The sequence below is a fragment of the Acyrthosiphon pisum genome, chromosome X, assembly GCF_005508785.2.
Source record: "Acyrthosiphon pisum isolate AL4f chromosome X, pea_aphid_22Mar2018_4r6ur, whole genome shotgun sequence".
In the NCBI taxonomy this organism is placed as follows: Eukaryota; Metazoa; Arthropoda; class Insecta; order Hemiptera; family Aphididae; genus Acyrthosiphon; species Acyrthosiphon pisum.
This window is the reverse complement of record NC_042493.1, coordinates 34142231-34167490: the sequence shown is the minus strand read 5'-3', so window position 1 is coordinate 34167490 and position 25260 is coordinate 34142231. Positions and strand designations below refer to the sequence as shown.

At 27.8% G+C, this 25260-nt stretch overlaps 2 protein-coding genes across 3 annotated transcripts; one reads left to right on the top strand and one right to left on the bottom strand.

Annotated features, from left to right (window-relative positions):
- The first annotated feature begins 231 nt into the window (after positions 1 to 231).
- Positions 232 to 9819, top strand: LOC100161391. Of its 2 annotated transcripts, none has more exons than XM_029485851.1 (15): positions 232 to 365; positions 4298 to 4474; positions 4535 to 4580; positions 6503 to 6708; positions 6793 to 6883; positions 6956 to 7044; positions 7171 to 7307; positions 7372 to 7555; positions 7623 to 7819; positions 7892 to 8051; positions 8131 to 8217; positions 8287 to 8379; positions 8440 to 8534; positions 8604 to 8752; positions 9527 to 9819. In XM_029485851.1, the coding sequence occupies exons 2-15, from the start codon at positions 4316 to 4318 to the stop codon at positions 9583 to 9585; spliced, it is 1752 nt and encodes a 583-aa protein (XP_029341711.1). In that variant the 5' UTR covers positions 232 to 365; positions 4298 to 4315; the 3' UTR covers positions 9586 to 9819. The 2 variants fall into 2 exon arrangements, with proteins under 2 accessions (XP_029341711.1, XP_008178257.1); XM_008180035.3 differs by lacking the exon at positions 232 to 365 and adding an exon at positions 622 to 935.
- A 100-nt stretch (positions 9820 to 9919) lies between these two features.
- Positions 9920 to 24587, bottom strand: LOC107882363 (pickpocket protein 11-like). Its single transcript, XM_016800603.2, has 8 exons — positions 24448 to 24587; positions 24041 to 24183; positions 18509 to 18662; positions 15524 to 15818; positions 12639 to 12692; positions 11587 to 11722; positions 11168 to 11286; positions 9920 to 10167 (listed from the first exon to the last, which is right to left on the bottom strand). The coding sequence occupies exons 1-8, from the start codon at positions 24547 to 24549 to the stop codon at positions 9920 to 9922; spliced, it is 1251 nt and encodes a 416-aa protein (XP_016656092.2). The 5' UTR covers positions 24550 to 24587.
- Positions 24588 to 25260: the final 673 nt, after the last annotated feature.

Genomic DNA, 25260 nt, shown 5'->3' with positions numbered 1-25260 from the left:
GACAACACCTCTTGGCAGCTGCCGTCGGGCGCGCGGGCGCTCTCGTTGTGATAAGCGAGCTCCGCCGGAGTTGGTGGTCGTCATTCGCTGATAAAACGACGACGACGACAACTACGAGTCCCGTCGGTTTCCGAAGAGTAGCCGCGTAGGTATTATAGTGTTAGTAATAATTAGTATATTAAATTATTATCGTTATTGAGCGTCATTTCGTTTTTCGATCGTTTTCGATCAGTGATCACACTCTTTCGGTGTACCGTCGTCGTCGCCGCCGTCAAGATCTTCGGTCACGCGACAGCTCTACGATCTGCGATCCACGACCATGTCGCGGCCCATAACCGCGTAGATGAGAGGTGCCTGCGATTCCGGTGAGTTTGTCACGAGCGTCGCGTCACCGCCGTCGGACGGAAAGATTTTCGTCGATTCTGTTTACGATCGAAGCCGCCCGTCCTCCACGGCGGCGGACGAGACTATTTCCGTACTATTTTTCCCACTCGCTGCTCCCCGCCCGTCGTTCCCACGCACTAAAAATTCCACACACGCCGATGTCGCGTTCGCGTAAACTTAAAATGCGTTTATATTTAAAAAAAAAACATACCTACCACTTGCGTTGTTAGACCCAGTTGGACTTGACCCGTATTCCATTGACATTTGGCCCGTCACGATAAACGTTTTAATTTTTGTTGCCAGCTCGAACCGTGTTGTTTTCCAACAGACGCTTGTGGAACGTCTTTTCATATTATACGTTATTACTTTCTTACATAATATTTAATATCTCCTCCACAAACGTGAAAAGCAATATCCGTAGGTTTTATTTTTATTTTTTAAAAACGATATTTATTAAAATTGATCTACGGAACTCATATCTATCTATACGAATAATAGAATAGAATAGAATTGTTTGAAACTGTCGAAAGAAAACTTCAGACATACATAAAGTGAGTGTAGAACTGTAGAATATTGTTTAGGTACCTTCTTGCATTTTAGGGTTGAGCAACTTCTTCCAATTGTATTAAACAAATTTGGTTTGTCATTTACTTAATAATTTTCTTTAGCTAGTGAAATAATAGAAATATAAATTTTTAATTAAAACGTAAAAAGTAATATAGGTAACAATAACATGAAATATGTATAAAAAATATTTATTACCTCTATAGGTATTAGGTATTTGTTCAACGTGTTTGATAAGCAAATATTTTTACGTTTAGATACCATTTTTATCTCGATTTTTATAGTATGTAGGTAAGTACCTATAACTCATTATCTAGGTATTCCAGTTTATATAGAAACATAGTTTGTAGCAATTTAAATATCTGAGTTATTTATATATGTCTCCTTTACCTATTTAAAATTAATTTAAGTTTGTTTAAAAAATGTTCATTTTTATAAAACATTAATAGTTATTGATTTCAAAACGTAGGTAATATAATATATAAAATGTGTACTATTTTATTTATTTATTAATCGTAGTTAAAACATTTTAAACTACCTAATTTTATTCATTTCCTATGTATCTAATTTTTCATAAATAATAAGAAATTTGTTTTAATTCTAGTTGTAAAGTTATATATTAAAATTTACTGAAATTGAGCAGGTCAATAAAAAAAAATAATAGATGTAAAATCAATTTTGATGAAAATATTAATCTAGGTATAACACCAGTTATATATATGTAATATGTATATATATAAATAATCAAATGGTACAGTATTTATAATTTTTTTGTCCTCAATTCTAAAATAATATTTTGTGTATAGATTTTTCAATTTGTTGGGCAATGATTCAAATTTGTTGTTTATATTGATGTCTATTTTTTTGGACCATTAGGTCAAAACTTGAAACACTGGAATTTTCTACTGCTAATTATTACATTTAAATTCTGATTTTTAATTAATCATATTATATAATAGGTGAATAGTACTTGGGTAAATACTAAACAATTCTATTGTTCTATAAGTTAAACAATAACCTTTCATTATTTAATATTGTTTTACATTTTATGAAGAAATTATCTTAGGTAAATATTCATATAAAATTAAATATAAAGCTATTGACCAAAATAATTACGTAATTTATTATTTTGAATAACTTTTGCCTTAAGTTAGACCTAAGCTTAATCTCTAATTACTTATAATATTAGTTACCTATTTTATAAAAAGTAATTAACCTAATAACGCCTAATAATGTAGAATGCACAAATGATCAGTACCTATTTTAATAAAACATTGCTTCAATAATATTATAGATATTTTATATTTATATAAAGGTAGTTGTTTAATATACAAATACTATAGTTATTATTTTTTTTATTGAGTTATACTCGTTGGTTTATGTTTATTTGACATGCATAATTTACTCATTATTAGATTTACTAAGAAATAATTAAGTACGCTAGATAATGTAATTTTTTATAAACATTGTATTTAGTTGTAGGTACATCCAAATATGCTTATACCTATATTTATTCATACAAATGTAATTGTCTAGTTAATTACATCTTTTGCAATATTTAGGTTGAATTTATAATTAATTTATTCATATTTTAATTAGTTGACTATGGCATACACTAGAGAACACATTATTTAGTACAGAATACATTCATAAAAATTAATCTAATAGAAGAAGAAGTAAAAGTTACAGTTTTAAAGTAAATAATACTAATTAATTACATTTTTTTCAATGAAATGTGTGGTTAATAGGATTATTCACTTGTTTTTTTTATATTTAGTTTAACAACAATAATAATAATAATAATAATGAGTTATGTTGGTACATACATAAGTTGTATCATTTTTCTTAATTAAATTTGTCTGTTCTACAATTCCAAAGTTTCCTGTTTCACGTCAATTAACCTTATTTTAGTTCATACCAGATAAAAATATTAATAATGTAGTTCAATACCAAATAATTTTATCATAAACTGGTCAATAATAAATATTGTGTTATTTTTTTTCTATAAATAAATTGTATAGGTTCTATCATTTATTTTCAATTTTCCCCAATATATATAAGTAAATTTTATAAATTATTTAAATTCCCCAAAAATTAAAACTAATTTAATTATTTAATTTTCCGTCTGGATTATTGTCTGTCATACTTAAAAATTTTTTAAATTTTCATAGTTACACACTTTTTTAGGGACTTTTGGTGAAATTTTAGTACTTACTTGATTACAAAAACACATTGGCTGTCTACTGGCCATTCTCATCTGCTATATGATGTAATCTACTTGCAGCCAGCCGGTTTTTACATGGGGTTATTTATTATATATATATATTATGATCTTTGATAGATACGGTCTAATCTATTTTCTTTGGTTGACACTTTATCTATATGACTTTTGATAATAATGCTTCAATATTTCATAGAAGTATCTACTCAAACGCTCAATACGTCACTTATTGCGTGAGAGCGTAACACTACTATTTATTCTGCATATTATTTTGGCAGTTACAAAGTCACACACTCGATATGTTGGCAAAATATTTTTATTTAATCATAAGTAGTGATGAATAAACCAACAATTTTTTAATTAATAAAAATGTTTTGGCAAACAATGAAAATGGCCAACTTATAAATAATAAGTGTAGAATTGAGATGTATACGTACATTGGAAAAGAGGCAAAAAAAAGAAATTTAGGTTGCAAACAACTCAAACAACTTTTCATTTTTTTTTGTGGAATTGTAAGGAATTTTTTATTTCTTTTATAATTATTATTTTTTTTATGCCAGTAGACGTATACTATATTTGTGAATTCACTGGTAGACCGCATACCTACTATATGACAGCTAAATACATTTGAATGATGTTAATACAATATCAAATAAAGTTTATTTTATGTTAAATTACTTATAATTTAGAAGTTTTAGTAGATGTTGTAGGTATTATTAAGTGGAGGTACTATTGTTTATTCTTAAATTAATAAATATTTAAAAGTAAATAAATATAAAATAAGTAAAAATTTTAATATTGCATATTATAATGCCTATTTAGTGATTTGAACAAATTCTACATATTTTTATTGAAATCAAGTTGTAGATTCAAAACAAGTAGAAAATTAATATCTACCTATTTACACATATTATACGAAATTTGTACTAAAATAATTGAAAGTATAATTTGTTATGATCTACCTATGTACTAGATAAACTCAAGTATTTATTAATTGTTTACTAGTTAGGTACTACCCTAGTCATAATAATTCTACCCCTAATGTTCAAACGGTTTTAATAATATATAAATTAATATAGATATATTTATGTGAAGATATATTATTAAATATAATGATCCCTTTTTTAGGTTTTATGAATAAAAAATATGAATTCAGATTATAAGTGGAGAGAGCAAACAACATCAAGACTGAATGGTTCAAAAGCAAGAGATTCTGGTGAAAATGGATCTACCATCAATAACTTTGTTCGTAGACATCAACGCAATTTATCATTACCTATCAATAATGTTTTTCAGCCAACAACGGTAATGGCATTTTACAATCATATTTCAAATTACTAAAGTATGTCAACATTTTAATTTTAGACAAAAGCTGATTCTGCCTCTATAACTACAATGTCTAATTCTAAAGGTGAGTTCATAACAATATATGTAATAATTGAATTATAAAGAAACATTTTTAAATGTTTTTGCTGTGTGTATTGTATTTATTTGACAATGTTCAAATTGCATTGTATTAAAAGTATTGAAATTAAGTTGAAACCCTAATATATTTAGAATGTATTATACAAATTTAAAGTTACTAAAATATTGACAATTATCTGAGAACTCAGATTCTCGGAATGAAATATTAATTAATCTAACCATATTTAAATATATAATATGTTGCATCCACATTTCATGAACTGAATATCTAGATACTGAAATTAGACAAAATTCGTAAACTTTGACGAAATATATGAATTTGATATGAATATGAAATATGAACATCAATTTCATGAAATGGACAATTCATCCTTTATTGTATATTTTGTGTAATTATTATAAAACAAATGTTTTATGTTATTTAGCTATAAATTGTATTATATCATAATAAACTATACTTATCCATATTTTTTATGAACAAAAATATAACAATAGTCAATAAATTATATTATATTATATTTGCATATAATTTTTTACAAACCATATGTTTCTATTTTTTTTATGAACATAATAATTAATGATGACAATAAAAAATTAATTTTATGTAATGAACTAAATATGTTTCTATCTTATTATTTATTTTTTTGCACGACGATTGATTATGACATCTACTTTTACATGGCATATTATTTTCAAAATATCCAACCCTACTTGATTGGCAAGGAGTTTAATAAAAATACAGTTATAATGTAATAATGTATTTATAAATCTTAATTAAAATTTATTTTCAACAGGGATCACCCCCCCCCCCCAAAAAAAAAAAAAAAATCAGATAATTTTGAAATTAAACAATGCTTGGTATTTGGAGTACCGAAAGTTAATATGGGGCCTACAGATCCACCAAACACAATTTGTGTAAGTTTGCACGTTTAAAAAAAAAAAAATAGTTCAAATCAGTCAATGTGATAATCAATAAATATACTATACCGTGTGTTCAATTTTAAAGGTAACAGTAAATATTTCGATCGCGTTATCTTGAATTTGATTCGGGGTTTTTATACTGCCTATAGGACTTATAAATACATCTGTTTTTGATAAATTCTAATTTTTAATTATTCTTATCAGCTCATGCGCAGTAAAATAAATTTTTTTTAAATAGGAACCACTATTTTGAAGACCGGATTTTGATTGTTTTATTTTTTCTGAACAACTTTAATCTTTGCAGTTTGTTGATATTTTCAAAATTGACATTTTTATGACGGCAGAAAGTTTTAAATTAGTTAATTCGAAATTATGGCATTTTTCAACTCTCTATCTTAATTACACATTTACATTTAACCTATATCTAATAAATTGAAATGATATTTTTTTTATAAATTCGGTGTAATAATAAATACACCTTGTAGTTATAATAAAAATAAATTGTTATAATAATACCTATAAATACGGTTCATTTATTAATAAAATATGTATGGTTTATTAAAAATAAATTAAAATATAGTATAGTAAAATGTATTAACTATTGTATTTTTATTCATAAAACAATATAGAATAAGTTTAGTTTACTATGATACAATATAGTTTATTACTACATAACATAAAAAAATAGTTTTATACTGATTGCACAAAGTATACAAAATAGGTATGGTCCATGTCCTGAAATGGGATGTGCATACAATGTATTTTTGTCAAAGTTGACGATCTAGACAAATTTAACTATCTGGATATCCAGTTAATAAAATTAGTGATTTCACCTACATAACATACGCATATAATTTTTATCCTTAAATAATTTCAAAAAACTAAACAAACAATTAATTAATTAATTAAAACAATTAATAAAATATTATTTTGGTGTAATACTTGTATGTTTAAATGATGATAAATTTTTATTATTCATTTCTGTAGGCAATGGAATATCTTATTCTAGTCCAGTTCACAAAAATTACCAAGAATCCAATGACTGTGATGATTCCTCTTCAAATAGTGATACTGGTAGTACAGGTACTTACATTATTGAGAGAAATGATACATCTAATGATAACAAATCAGAACAATCACCAGATTGCGACGATAGTGTTGATGATTTTAAAAAGTCCAATTCAATGGTCAAGGTAATTTATTTATTTTTAATATGAATTTAATTTTTTCTTTATAATTTTAGTCTGATTTATATTATATTTTAATTGTGTCTGTAGAAACTACGTTCTAGTTGGGTCAATGAATGGCATTCAAAATTGAATCAAAACAAATCATCTCTTTCAAGCCCAATTCCTCTACTAAAATCAGGTGAGAGTACTGTTTAAATTAAATTTAATTGGTCTCAATAATTATTTACGAAAATTATTTTATTTTTTTTAGACATCAAACCTAATTCACCAATTTTAATGAAAAATACAAGGAAATCAAATATTCCGTTGCCAAATGCATCTAGTATAAAAGACTTAAGTGTATGGTGCTTTGTTAGAATAATTTTAATGAATACATTTAAACTTTTATTTATATTTGCATTTCAAAATGTCAAATATTACTCATTAGGCAGTTACAAATAATTTTATAATATCCGGTTTTTATAGGAAAATAGTGTTAAAAGTATAAGCAGTGATGATGATACCCGATTACTTTTAAAAGATGCTGAGAATTGCGTATCTATGCTAGAAGCTAAAGTTGAAAAAACTGTTCACACTGCAATTCAATATAATCGAACTTTCAAGTATTAGTATTATATTTATTTTAAGTAAGTAATGAAATTTTAACTAAGTATTAAATAATTTTAGCTTGCGCCGTGATAGATTTGCAAAGCCGCAACAAGACACAAATAAAAAAAGTGTAGACCCCAAGACTGCTAATGATAAATCTAACTTATACAAGCCTTCAAGCCAAAATTTAAGTTCATCATTGTCGAGAGTTGATTGTGGGCGTTATAGTTTAAGAACATCCAGAGTGCCTCAACCAAATTCAGTATGTGGGGTTATACAATTATACTTATTTTGAAACATTATACAATTTAAAAAAAATTTTATTTTAGTCACCGTTGTTGTCTGCTCGCAAAAATTTATCATCAAAAAAAAAATGGAACTCAAGTATACTTTGCAACAAAGTTCAAACACCAAATAAGGAAACAGAATTGGAAAATTGGAAAAGACGTAAAAACTATGATCCATTAAAAGCAGCCGCACAAGGAAAGAAAAAAGATCATCAAAAACCGTCATCATTTTCCAAGGAGTTAGTAATTTGTTTTGTATCTTAATGAAAATACATGTGAACACTTTCCTTAAAATTAATTTTTAAATGTAGAAAGAGTGTTGAAAATTCTGGTAATCCAGTTTTAAGATCGGCATCCTTTCATGGTCGAGATGGTTTTTCTCAAGAGGATGATAGTGATGGGTGGGAACAAAAAAGTTTGCATTTCTATGATCATGTTGATGATTGGCATAAATTACCACAACCACCTGCTGTAAGTATATTTAAATAATTTTCTTATCCACTTTGTGATGTCTGTGATGTAAAATGGTTGATTTTGGTTGATAATTTAGACATCCAGAGATCATTCACCTCCGCCATCCAAGAACGAAAATCTTTCTTCATCAGCAAATTCATCACTAGCTATGTTGCCTACTCTGGTTCGTTAGTTACATTTTGTAAATATAAAAATTCTCAAAAATATTTTATTGTATATTATGTTAATCTAGATATCAGCACATAATGGCTCACCTACGTTTTTGCACAAATCATTGTCTGCATTTAATAGCTCTACAAGCTCTTCTCTTGATGTCAGTTCAATGGTAAAGATCAACTTAACATTTGTATAAATAATAGAGTTTACATTGTATTTAATTTTTCAGCCAGATGCATTGTTTGACGATAAAGATACATTGGATATGGTTCAGTTATCGTATAAAGCCAAAAAACGTGGTATTGAACTTATGAAGAGAATAAGGTTTGTAATACTTACACCGCTGATAATATGGTATAATAACATTTAATGTAATTTTATTTTTTATTTTAGAAAAGAGTTACCTGAATATGATGATATAGTACTTACTAGGGGTATTGCAAGTATTGATATAATGGATGATTCATTCCATATTCCAATGAAATCATGGGGTATGTCAGTGTCGGCAACTAATATTAACTGCGTCGATAATATATTCAGAAGTAAGAATTAATCAAGTTAAATAAAATTGTAAATCTGTGCCGGAATAAGAATATGACTAGGTGGCAGATATATTTACATAAGTCACGCACAACCAGTTTCTGATTGATTGTGTATGTTACTTGAGTGTGATGTATAATAACTATGTACGTATATATAAGTATTAACGGCTTCGATTAAGTTGTTTTGTCTCAGTCCACATGCACAATTGGGCATATTCTGATTCCAGCACAGGTACACATTAATTGTATTTTTTGATACAAGATCCATTTAAATATGGTGCTTATTATCTTCTTCAAATTTTGTGTTCATTATTAATATTAATATCAAGTTGAATATACTGTTTTATTATTTTATTTCAAATTTGAATGATGAAATTTATATTTTCTTGAATATTAATTAGGCTGTGAAATACTAGCTCAAGTTTTGACAGAAATGAGTAATGACCAAAAAATGATAAAACATGCAATATAAACTAATTTTATAAGCTTAGCATGATTAAATATTTAATTAAATGGAAATAAGATTCACAAATTTAAATACAAGCTTTACAAATTAATTATATTCTATTTAAATTATATTCTATTTAAATTATCTTCTATTTAGATATAATTCTAATGATGAAAAAAAACCATGTTATTTCGCATCTGAGATTTACTTTTAACATTATAAGAAAACAAAATATATTTGTATAAAATAAACTAATTTTTAGAATTTTAGTTTTAAGTTATACCGTTTTGTATTTCAATGCTTATTAAAAATAATTTGATTTTTAGTACTTGAAAACGTTTTATTCAAAGACAATGATAGCAGAGAAAATAATTCAGACAACTAATCTCCAAATATTTTCTTGAGTTAAGTTATTGTTTTTTTTTTTTTTTATTATTATTATTTTTATTATTATAATGTTATATTACTGCAATGCCAAATTTACCGTGTGATAAAATACAATAGTGTAATATTATATTTTAAAATAATTGATATTAGTTTTAATTTATTTGTTAAACAATATACTTATTAAAAAAATATATAAATCATCAGTATTATTATGCTATGTATACATGCAAACTATGGTGGTATTTTCTTATTCTGAAACTTTGTACTTTTAAGCATAGTATAAATGTGTAAAGTGAGTATTATCCTATAAAATATATCAACTATCATGTTGCTTAATATTTGTCTTTCTCGCAGATTTCTGGTAATCTAATGCTTGGTGGCTTGTACAAAGGTTTGCAAAAATGATACATATTATGATGGCGGCGGTATGAAATGAGTTGCTGATCTGGTTTTGAAACTGTTTGGACTTTGGTGTATTTGTGTTTGAGCATGATTAACGATTTGTAGATAACATAAATTATCTCCACCACGCTGACCAAACTGCAGCCAAGAAACAAACTTGCCATCCCACCAAATGTCACTAATAAAATTTAGAACATGAATTTAATTTATTTTCTGACAAAATATCTTAATGTTTGCACAATGCACATAGTACTGTAAAATATAGTATAAATATACCACAAACTACTATAATCGTTAATGACATACAATGATCAAATACGACATTCAGATACAATAATTTCAGATTTTAATTCAGCTTTGAATTACTAATGCCAGGTTGCATAAAAGCGATCATGGTTTGTCTTAATGTATGATTAAATATAAAGATGTATTAAACTATTTTTGGTCTATAACTAGCAGGTATGTGGTTTTTGATAAGTTTGTTAACAAAATATACTCTGTCATTTCAATACAAATTATGAATATTGTTACGGTCTGTGTCCTTTGGCTGGTGTGTTTACTCTCGTTTGTTAATTTGTAAAAATGTGTGTGTAACTATAAAACTAAATAATAGAAGACAGCACGTCCATGAGCACGTGTGTCGTTAAAAGGAGACAACGGGGTAAACATTTTAAACGCGAAAAGAAGGATTTAATACATCTGATTTTGCCGTAAATTAGTTACCTATTGAAAAAGTTAAAGTGAGTACAGTTTTTATTTAAATTCTCTAAATAAGTTTGTTTGTTATAATAAAGTACCTATTAAGTATTAATATATTGTATATTAATATTAAGTATTGGTAATCCGATATGTCATCTGAATGTCGAAATATCTGACATGATCACCTATATATTATTATATATTACTATTAAAATGTTACTATGGATCACTAGGTAATGATCAATAATGAGCCATTAAATAATGTATTCATTCAATAGCGCGCTATTGATTCATTAAATGTCTAACAAACTTTTATGCAACACGGCATTAATCCATTTGTATTGAATTAATTGGTTTAAGCTTAAGATATAAAAATATTATGTGTATCTGTAGCTTACACTTTACAGTTTTACACACAGCCTACATGCAGTTGCAGGTACCTACCACAACTTTTGAATTATGAAACCTGTTGAGTTTACCTAATAAATCCTGTGTAGTGTACATCATAGACCTTAGGTAACTGATTGCAAATCTTTCTTTGTAGTGTACCTCTATGTGTGTATAAGCATGTGGAAATTGTGTGTGAGGCAAGAAGTCCCTAAATGAACAAATATGATTTATAAACAGCAGTATCACAAAAATATATTTATACAGATAGGTATTAATATTTTATCAGTATTTTCTTGTACCTTCCCATCTAAATTAAATCAAAATCAAAATATTTATCACCAGAACCAAAACAGTAAATCTTGTAGTGGTGGTTTTGATTTAAATGTTAAAGCAATTCAGGGTACTTTATAGTATTTTACTCGAAAGATGAATAAAAATTATAAACACCGAGCCTACGTTCGTTTCCACGGCCTATAGGCGGCTGGTTACCAATTTAGTATTTACCTACTTTGGATGGTTACGGATTTCGGTCGTGTATCCTACGAACGAACACGGGTGCGGGCAACTGCAGTTCATGTAATCCTGTGCTTTCCATTTGGGATCTCCAAGTTCTTCTTCTGAAACCTGAACGTTGCGTTGGAGCACTACAAAATGTGATAAACAGCTGTTAGGTTTGTCAACTCATCCCTGGTGTTAACTAGTAATTTGTAGGTATACTGTGTGCCAAATAATATTTATTAGGTACACTAAGTCAAACCAGCTGGATTAACTAGGATATGAGAAATTAGGTGGATATTGTGTTTTTATTTTCAGGTATTTGATTATTTTAACGAAAGAACCATATAAATATTGTGTTGAACGTTATTTGATTTTTATTTATATTGATTTTTTAACGATCCCTAAATTAAATTAAAGTCTTATGTTTAACAATTAACATTATATTATAATATATTACCTATATGCAAAAAAAATTAATATTCTAGCGATGGTTTAATTTTTTATAATGATTTGTCTCTGTCATCACCTTTTGGAGCATTAAAGGCTCTAATGGTTTCTAGCAGCAAATTTTATCTAATTGATACATTAAAGGTCAAAAATGAAAAATGTACAGTACTTACTTTACTAAATAAGTACTAAATAGGTAGTAAATAATATGGGAAAATGAAAATAAAAATATCGAAAAACTCAAAATATTTACGTATAAGTAGGTAAAATGATATACACATTACACGGTAGGTAGGTATTATAATTATAACAGTAATATACATTTTTATGAAGAATTAATTTCTTATGAGATGTTTCTTTGGTCAATAATAACTGAGAACTAATATACATATAACCCCTCTCCAAAAAAAATTCTAAAGCACAGTTCCTAAGCACCCACGCTGACTACGCCACTGATTGATTTAATAATTTTATTCCATTTGTCTGCTATAACGAATTACCTACTTATAACAGCTAAGGTTTTCAAGTTCTGATTTTAACAATATAATTCGTGCGTAGGTAACTCGTTAATCATAAATCATATCAGTAATATACTAATATAAGTAGGTAGGTTACCTTTGAGTTTGCTGAGACATTGTATGTGTTCAATTCCACAATGTTGCTCGCTCTCTGTATCCACAGAAATTGAATGTATAGTCCAGGCTCGTCGTTTTATATTGTTCGTTCCAAAATGTTTGCAGGCCATTTTAAAATAATTACCAGGCCATAATATTATATGTATACTCTAATAGTATATAGTGTTAAAGCTTGGGCTCTGAACTTTGAACTTTGAATTATTGGTGAATTTTAAAAGAAAAATGTATGAGTAGTAAGTACCTAAGATAGAATTATATACTACTAGTTACTAGTTAGGTATACCGTATACCTCCCCCCACCATCAATTGTATGGGTAGTGGATGAAATCATAAGCTATACCTACTTATACCAAATATAAAATATAACGATTTGTATATTTATTCGAGTTTATCAAATCGCATATCTGTACGCCTGTACCTATCTATAAAAATTATGTTAATAATTTAGGTACATAACAAATAACAATATATTTACACTGTATCATTTTTCGTTAACGTAAGACACTTTATTTTCGATAAATTTTTGTTTTTTCATTGTAACCACCTAAATTTTCTTTAATTTAAATGATTTTACTGTAGTAAATAAGTAGTGTTATTCAGGTTTTTCTAACTTTTATATTTTGAATAATAAACATAAGGTAAATTATTTTGGTAGGTATATTTAATTATTGCTTTATTAGATATATTTTAGTTATAGGTCGTTAGTTAGAACTTATAGAAACATTAGTAGGAGTGCAATATCTTGCTTTAAAATTGGAAAAATAGGTACTGAAATATTGTCTTTCAGATGGTTTACAAAATGTTCGAAACAAAAAGAGATTTATTAAAAAGCACAATATATTGAAACTTGTACTACAATGTAGCGAGTACCTACGATAATAGGTACGATATAGTATACGAAATAAGTGTAGTAATTTATGTGGAGAGCCGACGTTCAGTAGAACTTTAAAAAAAATAAACATGAAGTAAACCTGTTTGGAATATTATGGTCTAAATTATCATATTATATTTTGATATTTTCGTTCACGTTCAATGTTCATATTTGGTAAACGAAATTTAATAAATTATGTGTGAAACCGCGAACGTGAAAAAAATTCACAATTTTAGATAATTTGAACGTTGCAGAACTGCAGACCGTTCATATTGAATTCATTATGTCCGTCATGATAGCACCGGCACTTTCACCAATCGCCTCAAAATTGGTATCCACAATTTGCTACGAATTTGCTACATTTAGCTACGCTATTTTCAGAATTTGCTACAGTCTGGTTTTCCCGGAATCCCGGAAAATAGAAAATTTCCCAGCATCGGCACTTATTTTATAAAATACAGATTTTTTTTATCAAATAGATTGTTTATCAAATATAGATTTTTTATTAAATACAGATTTTCATTGACTTTTTCATCAAATAGATTTTTTATATAATTCAATTTATTGAAAAAAAGGCAATTTAATCAACAATGCTCTTTTATTCAATTTAGATTTTTAATAAAATATGGTTTTTACGTAACTGTTTTTTATTCAAATCAGTTTTTTATTCAATTTAGATTTTTTCGGACTTAGAATTTTTTTTCAACAAGGATTTTTTATTTAATTTAGATTTTACAATAAATTATTTTTTTTATCTAATTCGGATTTTTTATTCAACTTGCCTTTGCTAAATATGATTTTTAGTAAAAACTACAATATTTATCGAATTTATAAATAACTAAAATGTATTAATAAAAAAATCTATATTTAATAAAAAATGTATATTTGATAAAAAAATCTGTATTATATAAAAAATCTATATTTGATAAAAAAAAATCTGTATTTTATAAAAAATCTATATTTGATAAAAAAATATGTATTATATAAAAAATCTATATTTAAAAAAATTTATATTTGATAAAAAAAAATCTGTATTTTATAAAAAATCTATATTTGATAAAAAAATATGTATTATATAATAAATCTATATTTGATAAAAAATCTGTATTTTATAAAAAATCTATATTTGATAAAAAAAAATCTGTATTATATAAAAAATCTACATTTGATAAAAAATCAATAGAAAATCTGTATTTAAAAAAAATTTATATTTGATAAACAATCTATATTTGATAAAAAAAATCTGTGTTATATAAAAAATCTATATTTGTTGAAAATATCAATAAAAAATCTGTATTTTATAATTAGTTAGGTACTAAAAGGTTACTAAATGTTGAAATTGGTCTGATGTCGATTGGACATAGTGGGGGGGGGGGGGGCAACTTCACAAACGTATGTGCCGGAGCTGGGAAATTTTCCATTTTCCGGGATTCCGGGAAAACCAGACCATAGCAAATTCTGAAAATAGCGTAGCTAAATGTAGCGAATTCGTAGCAAATTGTGGATACTAATTTTGAGGTGATTGGTGAAAGTGCCCGTGCTACCGTCAAGATAACACTGATATGTTTGTGTCGACCTGTAGCAAAAACCTGACTGTAGCAAATTCTGAAAATGGCGTAGCAAAATGTAGCAAATTCGTAGCAAAATATTGATGTATTGTTTGAGGTTGTAGCACTAAGTGCCGGTGCCAACTTGACGGACGTGAATTCAATTTTATTTTTTTTCTATTGAATTGAACATTATTGTATATAGGTACATACACATTAAAAATTAAAAAGAATTTATCTGTAGATAGAATTAATTTTTAAAGAAATAATTTGATGATAATAATAATTTAATTGATAAGTTCAATTTTTCAATGAACGTGAACATGTTTCTTAAAAAAATAATGAACATGAACCTGAACGAGTTCAGTTTTAAAGTGAACTTTCCAAACACTGCAATAACCCATAAACTATAATGTTTATTATATTAATTCAATTATTATATTATACCTTCCTCGTAAAAGTAGTACGGAGTGCAATTGCACATTTTATAAGTGGCCCTCAGCCGACATTCGCTGTAGCAGTTGTCCTCTGCGTTGCTTCTGGCCGTCGGGAAGTTCTTCGACCTCGTCGTCCTCTCCTCGTACAGGAAACACTTGCGGTCATTTTCGCTGAGCCGGTTTAGCGATTCGTCCGCCCGTATGATGCTCACGCTCACTGATATCCGCGAAGATTGGTTTAGTTCGCTGTACACTTTGTAGCTGCTTGAAATGTCTGGAAAATCCTCTGGCGTGTGTACCATTATCTGCAAGAAAACCGGTAGGTAGGTACCTGAGTCGATCGACGATACATCTGAATCGAGTGTACCGCTTGCGAGGCGGATAGGTATACGATACAGCATTTTTTCCTTTTTTTCTTGTAAAAAATTGTCCATTGTAGTATTATTATAATTCTACCGATAAAGTTATTAATGGCATAAGATATTTGAAAATAAATTCAAATATTTTATATTTGAAAATTATATCTTGTATAGAAAATTATAAAATAAACATTTGGTGAAAATTTCAATAAGTATCTATAGTATAGATTCTATACTATGGTTATTACTTATTCATTTTTAAATTAGGTAGGTACTTACAACAAAATAAGAAAATCGTTCAATGAATTCGTTAATTTATGGCTAAAAAGTAAAAATCCAATGTCAAAAAATTCAAACTCTAAACGCTCAAAAAATTATATTTTTTTTAATATATACAATCTATAATAGTAGTTACAATAACTAATAAGCATATGAGCTGGATTAAACAGTTGACTTTGAAAGCGTGAGGGAAGTAGCTATCCAGCAGTAACACTTGACGTGAAAAAAAAAATAGTTTGACTTTCCAGTAAACATTTTTTTTATTAAAGGATGGAAAATTTATGAGTTATGAGGAATCTTATATTACATTTTCAAAACTTAGATATAGATAAAACATTTTTAAATTTTTATTCATTTCTAACTCGATATAATTTGCAAACTTTGTTGAATTTTGTAGAAATTCAAATTTCGGACACTCGTAAATAATTATTGTTGATTTACGGTCGATTTTTTTTTTAATTTCCACTAACAATAACTTATGAGAAACCTTTTTAAATAAATCTTAAAGATTTTGACTGGGTAAAAATTTTTTTATCAACAATAAAAAAAATGAAATTTTCTTATGCTCATAAATAGCATAAACTAATTTTTAGATTTTACGCGGGGCGATGAATGTATTGATTTTAATATGATATTGTGTGTTGTTTTTTTTTATTTGTCATGTTAATGATGACGCTGTGACAATACAATCTTCTGTTTTTCAAATAAGAATCAGCCTTTTTTACTTTAAATTATTCAGCAGATATTGTTTTTGATAATTTTTATGTATCTAAACTAAAATTTGAACTAGTAGTTTTTAGTTGTATAACTTTGTGTACTTAGTATAATGTGTATGTAGTATTATAGTAATGGGTTAAGTAGATTTGAGGGCTTATATGATTTGCAAATGTTTAAAATTACTATTGATCTATCAATATAAATAATTTGCAAAAATGATTTGAATATACTGAAGACTACATCTAATATTACATATATAGTTTATATTATTGTATAACCATATTTAAGGATTACCTATTATGCTTAGTATAAACATTTTAATAATTCAGTGACTAGGTATTAGAATTTTGATTAAGATACATCAACGTTTTTAAGAAAATCAATTGCTAAATTATTTTCAGTAAAAAAAGGGGGGGTGGGTTACAATGAAAAATTGAAGTTTGTATCGCAACAGAGTACTTCTTAATTGGTTGAAAAAATATCAGGAATATGAAAATATGGACTTAAGATATACCAACTTAAAAATTCTAAAAATCAGAATTTGAATAAATATATTTTTAAAGGCAAAAATGTTGATGATAATTTTTATTTTTTTCATTAAAATATTAGGTTAGTCTTTTTGGTGCCTTTGTATTTCATTATGGCGCCCCTTAAAAAAACCGATCCATGAGCCTTTAGTGTGCCAGACCGACAATGAATCGAACTCACCATAAGAAATTCATTCAAAATTATATATCATAATATGAAGATTGTAAAAAACAAAACGTTGTTATTTTTAGAAGTTAAAATGTTGACAACATTTATCAAATTGAAAATTTATAAATTGTTCAACTTTTATAACTACGGATTTAAAATGTATAACATGAATTCTCATAAATAGTCCATACTTTAACCAAAAATGTAAAAAAAATATAAACACAGTTATTTTTCAAACATTATAAGTTCAAATGTGGACGAAATTACATATTAAATCCAAGAACAACGATTTTAGTTATTTTGTCGCTTTTTTTTTTTATTAAAAGTAGGAAAGCTTAAGAGTTATGAGGAATCTTGCATTAAACTTTCGAAACTTAGATATAAACAGAATATTTTTTTCTTTCTAACGCAAAATTTTTTGAAAATTTAATGGTGTAGAGAAAATGGTAGGTAATATTATAAACATCCGGTGAAAATTTAAAGTACCTATCTACGGTTATTACTTATTGGTTTTTAGTCACCTATAAAAAAACTAAATATAGATTTCGTCTACTAAACTGGTAAACTGGTTGTGCGTAAAAATTTCCGTTTTTTCTTAATTTTTTTGTTTTTCCGGCCCTTCGAAAACTCTTGGGAATTTTCCATTTTCACCTCTCTAAAGTAGGATTTAGATTCACTTCCCCACCAAAATATTAACTGAAATTGAAAATGTAAGCACTAAATTGACAAGTTAGTAGGTAGGTACTCATCGTGTACACAGACACAAAAATCACGTGTGGATTATATACATTTCCTCAAAAGTGTATATCTGTCACTTCCATATTGAATTAAAAGAGAAGTTACACTTTTGGAGAAAACTACAAATTGTAAGGTTATAAGAATACGTATACCAATATAATATTGTGCCTATCGTCGCAACGCCTAAAAACGCACTAATCCCGTACATTGTATCCTTTGGACCGCTTGTCCTCCGGGAAGTATTCGGTGATCAAACTCTTCATGATCAACTCGAGCCCAGTCATCTTGCCCGCAACGTTATTTCTAAGCGGCATGAGGCCCCCATCAGGTTTGGCGATTGGCGGGTTGTATTCGCTGTCACTGAAAACAACAAAACAATCATAGTTACTATAAGAGGTATAATCGTAGATGCAATTTAGTTCCTTAAAATAATTAATATTAAAAAAAAAACATATCGACACATTATAAATAAATTCATACACTGTATTTATAAAAGTTTAAATTATAGTGAGATATTATAAATTAATAAATATTCATGTGTAATAATCTTTGAATAATTATATAAATATTATTTTGAGAATTCTCTATGGCCCCAAGACTGCTGAAGATCACTTTCCCGAAAAACTCTATGATACCTCATCTCAATATAGGTACTTTCAAATCTGCAAATATCTTTGGACTTTGGACCAGGGCTTGCATTTGAGAAAAAATTCCGTTTTATGTTATTTACATTTGAAATATATATTACACAATTTTTTCGTTTATCGTTATTTAGAAATAAGAATTAAAATGTTACACAAGGTTTGCATTTATCGTTATTTAGAATAGTGTTAACAGTGGCGTAGCCAGGGGGTATTTTTAGGGGTTCAAACCCTCCCCCCCCCTTGGCCTTAAAAAAAAAAAAAAAAAATGTTTTTATTGTATGATTTTAATACTTTTATTTTTATTATTATTTAATATTATTTTAGTATTTTCTATGTATGGCTGTGGGACGCTATTCGGTGATCGTCGCGTGCTTATCGCACCGACGACCGAACGATCCCACATCTACTCAGAATTATATAAACATATGTATATGTCTATGGCGTGTATGTATGACCCGACGACAGCGACGGGTAATATTGTTCTATTTATTATTATTTATTATTATTTATACTTTTATCAATTATTCTTTTATACCATATACTATTATACGCATTTAGTTTTACCACTCCTGAACAATATATTTTAGAGTTGAGCAAAAATAAAAGTCATTAAACCCCCCCTCGGGTAATTCCTGGCTACGCCACTGAGTGTTAATACCTATTAAATGTATTAACAATAACTAATGCGGATCGGTAATGGCCCGTATACGGAATATAGTATAATCAATTCTAATGTTCGTATACATATATATGTACATATATGTACCTATACATGAAATAATTAGTATTTTTACGAAACCAATATTACTTTTAAATAAATGGATTTTAAATTATTTCGTTTTGTGTTATTTTTCGTTTAATGAAATTCTATAAATTACGTTTTGTTTAATGAAATATAATTTATTTTGTTAATTGTATTATGTTTTGATTTAATTTGCGGTATTAAGTTATTTTTGATTTTCTCTTTCCGTTATAACTTATAATTACGTTTACAAATTGCAATCGTTTTTTTTGTCAAATATAAGTTATAACGTTATTATAACATTTGCAACCCCTTCTTTGGACAGAAGATTCAATTATGGTCCGATAAATATTTTTTTATTGTACAGGTACCTATAATTTTTACGTCAGTTTTTTTGTGGGGCTTGTAGTCTGTGACGCCAATGAGCATATATATACCTATAGATGTTATTATGCCAAAGTAGGTAGGTATGTTGTACACTTCTACGTGACTTCATAGTATGTTCAGTATTTATTACAGCTATATACAGACATACAGTACCTGCAGGTACCAATTATATTAATAAAAAACAATGACTGCGTGTGTTTTTGTGTGTATACAGCCAAGTCTATCGCAGTCATGGTTCTAAAATTTGGGTCAAAAGTGGTAACTCTATACCCAAGGATTAAAGAAAAGTTTTTTAAATTTCACTTTTTAGGTTCACACAGATGTTTGTTGAAAAACATATCGGTTGTTTGTATATTATAGGGTTGCCATTTCCCATTGGTTACATGTTACATGAAATAAAATACTTATTATAATTGTATACAATTTTAGAGCTGTATAAGTAATTATTATAAGTAGGCAAGTAGCTACTTTATATTGCCATCGATTGAAAATATTTACTTGCTACCTACCGTCTATTGCAAGTATTTGCCACCGGTAATTAAGTTTTGATAAGAATAAAATTAGGTATAAATGTATAATAATAACCGTCGATTTTTGCGTTAAATTCTAATATAAATTGATATGCAGTACCATTTTGGCATCGTCATTATAAAGTGCTCGCTCGTCAGTTGTTGATGCCAAAAAAAGCGTGTTTATAGTATTTTCGGTGGCTGGATGTTGGCAAATTATTGTACTGTAGGTATGCATTTAGAATTATTTCATATAGAAATTCATGAACATATTAATAGTGAACCAATAATATCATTAAAAAAATATTTATTCAACTTTGCACAGATGTTAATATAGAGCTATTTTGAAATATTTACTAAATACATTTTTTTCATTAGTTGTTGAAAAGTTATTTATTAAAGACTGTAGGTACTGTAGGCTATATTTTAGCGTTTTTAAATTGTTTTAATTTTATATTTATACAACTAACCAACTGATCCCATGCACTTCTTTTCCCGTTAAAAATGTCAACTCTATAGGTATGATTCAAATTTTGATCAATGCCACTTCAATTCATTGTATTCGGTGTAATGGAGTTCAAAACCTTACAATTTTCATCGACCATCTTCACTATTTTGAATCTCAAAATACTTATCCAAGCACCATTCTCATTAAAATGAGAATTTCGGGAAAATGCTTTCTTAGTGTACACTCACATGGTGGTACAAGGCACTTACCGTGAAAATTACAAGTCTCAAGCTTTCATTGTTTATCAGTCAGTAAGTCAGTCAGGACACGTTCGATTATATATTATATTATACCTAACCATCCCACCAGGCGTTGCCCACGAGACTAGCTTATGATTAGGTATGCAAACAGTATATTGTCAGGATATATTATTATTATTATATCTTGCAGACCCCGCGAGTACGTAAGTGTATATTATATTATAATATATATAGTCATATAGATGATAGCCTGCTGTCCCCTGTGCATTTCGTTGTCCGTAAAAAATGCCACCATTAATATGATCCAAACTTTGTGTCAAATTCGTTAATAAACTTTACTCTGTAATTTCTAAAATTAATATTCAACCTAATAACTGTTTCATTTTTTGGAACGAATAGCAGCTCTATAATAAACAAAAATAATTTGTCCGAATTCTATAAAAAAATCTTAAATTAAAAATGAATAGCTACCTACCGAGATAAAATATTATTGCCTATAGATACTTGGGATAGTGTAGCTTTCTGGTGGTAAAAAAATGTTTTTAAATCGGTTAATTAGTATTTAGTAGTTCCAAAGGTTACTCCAAACAAACAAACAATTTTTCTTCTTTAGAATATTAATATAGACCATAGTCGTTTTGCGTATAGTAAGGTTTTATTATTAAATACCTACCTACGTGTATTACATTGTATACACTTGCAGCAATTTAAGAACAGCATATTATACACTAATACCTATTCTGTAATTTAATAAAACTTTTGAGTATTGGTATATCAACAGATCTGAATTAATTAATAAATGTATCAATACGTTTTTGGAAGTTAAGAACAACAATATTATTACATTATAAAAATTGCATTATCAACAGTGTTGGGAAAAGATAACCAAAAAATCATCTGGATAAGATAACAGATAATTCATTCAAAATTTATCTAGATAAGATAAAATATAACATAATTTTTTTTTATCTAAATAAAAAAATAGATAATTTGTTTTTAAATTATATTATAAATAATGTAATTTATTAGAAATTACTAAATAGGTAATATTTATTAATTAATAAATCCCTAATGTTATTTTTCAACTAAAATAATATACAATTTTAATTTTTAATACGACTTGAATAAAAATAAAATAACAAAACAAAACTGACAATATTTCAGTAAATATTTATTTTTTATAACTATAATAATATTGGTATTTGGAATCACTACTTGATTATCGTAAATTATTGGCTATTTCAGTATTTAAAAATGTTCTTATAATTATATTATTTATCTAGATAAATTACCACAGATAACCATTACATTTATCTAGATGAGATAATTAGATGATTTAATTATTTTTATCTAGATAAGATAATTAAAGAAATAATTTTATCTAGATAATTCCCAACATTGATTATCGACTTGTCGTTTGAAATAATATTCCTTGCCTATAATTATAGGTAGGTACATAGTATGTGCCGGTATATATGTATTAGGTATTAGCCATTACTCATTAGGTATCTATTATATAGGTATTCTACAATACGATTACCTATCTATTTTATATTAAATATTAAATATGCAGGTATCAAAATATATAAATATAAAATCAATCTTAATAAGTGAAAAAAACTCACCAAACTTTGAATCTGAGTAAGTAAATAAAATCTCGGAATCCTATAGTTATAACCATAAAACGGTCCTAAAACTATCACAAGCATTAATTCATGAGGGTCTTCGAGCGAGAAGACTATGATTGTAAACGACTCATAGACACTCGTGTGTTTGTTTCTTATTAATAAAAGTAATATCAATAAGTGTGAATATGACAAAACGTGTATGACTTAATTTTCGTGAAAACTATTGTTCATTTTAAATAAATTGTAAGTAAATAAACTATTTACTCGTAGAATTGAATAAAATCTGTAGTTTTAAATAAAATATATTTATCTACTGTAAGTAGATAAATAAGACCGGAACACCCTACATACATAGTTTTAATACATTTATAATTACATTTAATAACCTACTTTACCAGGCACATATACAGGGGGGTTTTGTGGGTTCAACCCCCCCCCCCCTGAAAATTAATAGTAGTGTAATTAATTTTTATATATAGAATATGACCCCCCCCCCTCCTCCCGAATTTTTTTTTGTGTACGTACTTGTATTTTACTATAGTAAATAATTATTCACCCAGTTTAGTGAACCATTTCAAAACTAAAATAATTTTTAAAGTTCTTTACATACATTTAGTTTTTGATAATACTTCACAATAGTGCATTGTGTATTATTATATTATATTAGAAATGTAAATTATATATTGAATTAAGAGTACCCGAAGCTTTATATTTAATTACTCCGGCCCACAAGAGTTTAACTGTAAAGCACTGTAGCGGTAGTGGTGCCGGTGCCGGTGGCGGTTACGGAAAAATGAGTCCGGACACAATTTTACCTCCAGCGCGGCGGCACCGTCAAGACAAAATAATTTTACCGCCCCTCGTAACCTAACCTAACCTTGCCGAGTAATGAAATCAAGGAGGGAGAAAATTCGGCTAGCAAACCAGTATCGATACGCGGTTTATGGTCGGACTATATAGAGGGCCGGAGTATATAGAGCTAATATATAAGCGCATTGATCGATTATTATAATTATTGATAAATCACACATCACACGAATAACGAGAGAATAAACAAAATAGAGGTAACAAGTCCGATAAAATCGATAAATAACTATGCTATAATTTAGTAGGTATTTACGTTGTCATCCTTTCTGACGTCTTGCTGTTGAACGAATAACAAAATCCTTCTTCAGTTCGTTGCAATCGTAATATATCCGAACAATTGAAACCGGTGCCTCTCCAATAGCACGTACTGAACATCTCGTCAACAGTCGGCATAAGCTAAAATGCATTGCGAAAGTGGATGACATAATTATTATAATGATAGTAGGTAATGGCCTTAAAGTCATTTGCGAATATTACTAGGCAGTAGCGGATCTAGAATTTTTTTTTTTGGGGTGGAGCCCATTGCCTTTTTCCAAGTTCTACTACACAAATATTTAAAAACGGCCCAATTATCAACCTAGATTCTAGGCCAATGGGGGCCACCTTTGCCCCCCCCCCTTAATCCGCCACTGTTACTAGGTATATAATACGACGTGTTACTTTCAACATGAGATCGGTAATATTATCTACTGGTAAATCGATCAGATCAGGATTAGCTTCAGCGAAGACTCTTAGATCTCTGTAGTACGGATATTGTAGCATTCCCAGAATGTATAACGAGTTTTCGTATTTTCTTTTTATTTCCGGTTTATTTTCGTATTTACTAAAAAAAAATCACGCAGGTTATACACAGTGTGCAGTTAACTAGGTATCTATTTAAAAGTAGGTACATGTTATAATATAGGTACAGTGTCACAAAAGTCCCGTATCACCCATAGTATCTCCGCGGAAAATCAATATATTTAAATGCCTTTTTTTTACAGTAATAAGTATGGAAACTCTGATTGAATAGTATTCAATTAAATTTTTTTTTCAAAAATTCAAAAATAACCAAACATTTTTTTTAGGAAAATAAGTTTTTTACATTTCCAAGATAGCCATTTTGTTGATCATATTTTTTAAAACAGTTTAAAAAAAAATATTAAAATTTAATGAAAATCGTCCAAGTTAGAGATAATTACTATTTTTAATATCTAAGAATAATAGTTATGTCATTTTTAATTGTTTAACAAAATAGGTACAAAACAAAAAGTTAGGTATAGGCGTATAGCTAAAGACGACTGCAGTATGACTAGTGGTTTTGACCCCCTGAAATTTATTTTTTCAACCACCAATTTGATACACACAGATCAATTGTTGGCATAGGCAAAAATTGGGGGGGGGGGGCTTGAGGGTGCTAAGCTTTTAAGTTCACTTCATGATAATTAAAGTACTTAAAAATAGGTAGCCAGTTTCACTGTTCACTGTTTAGTA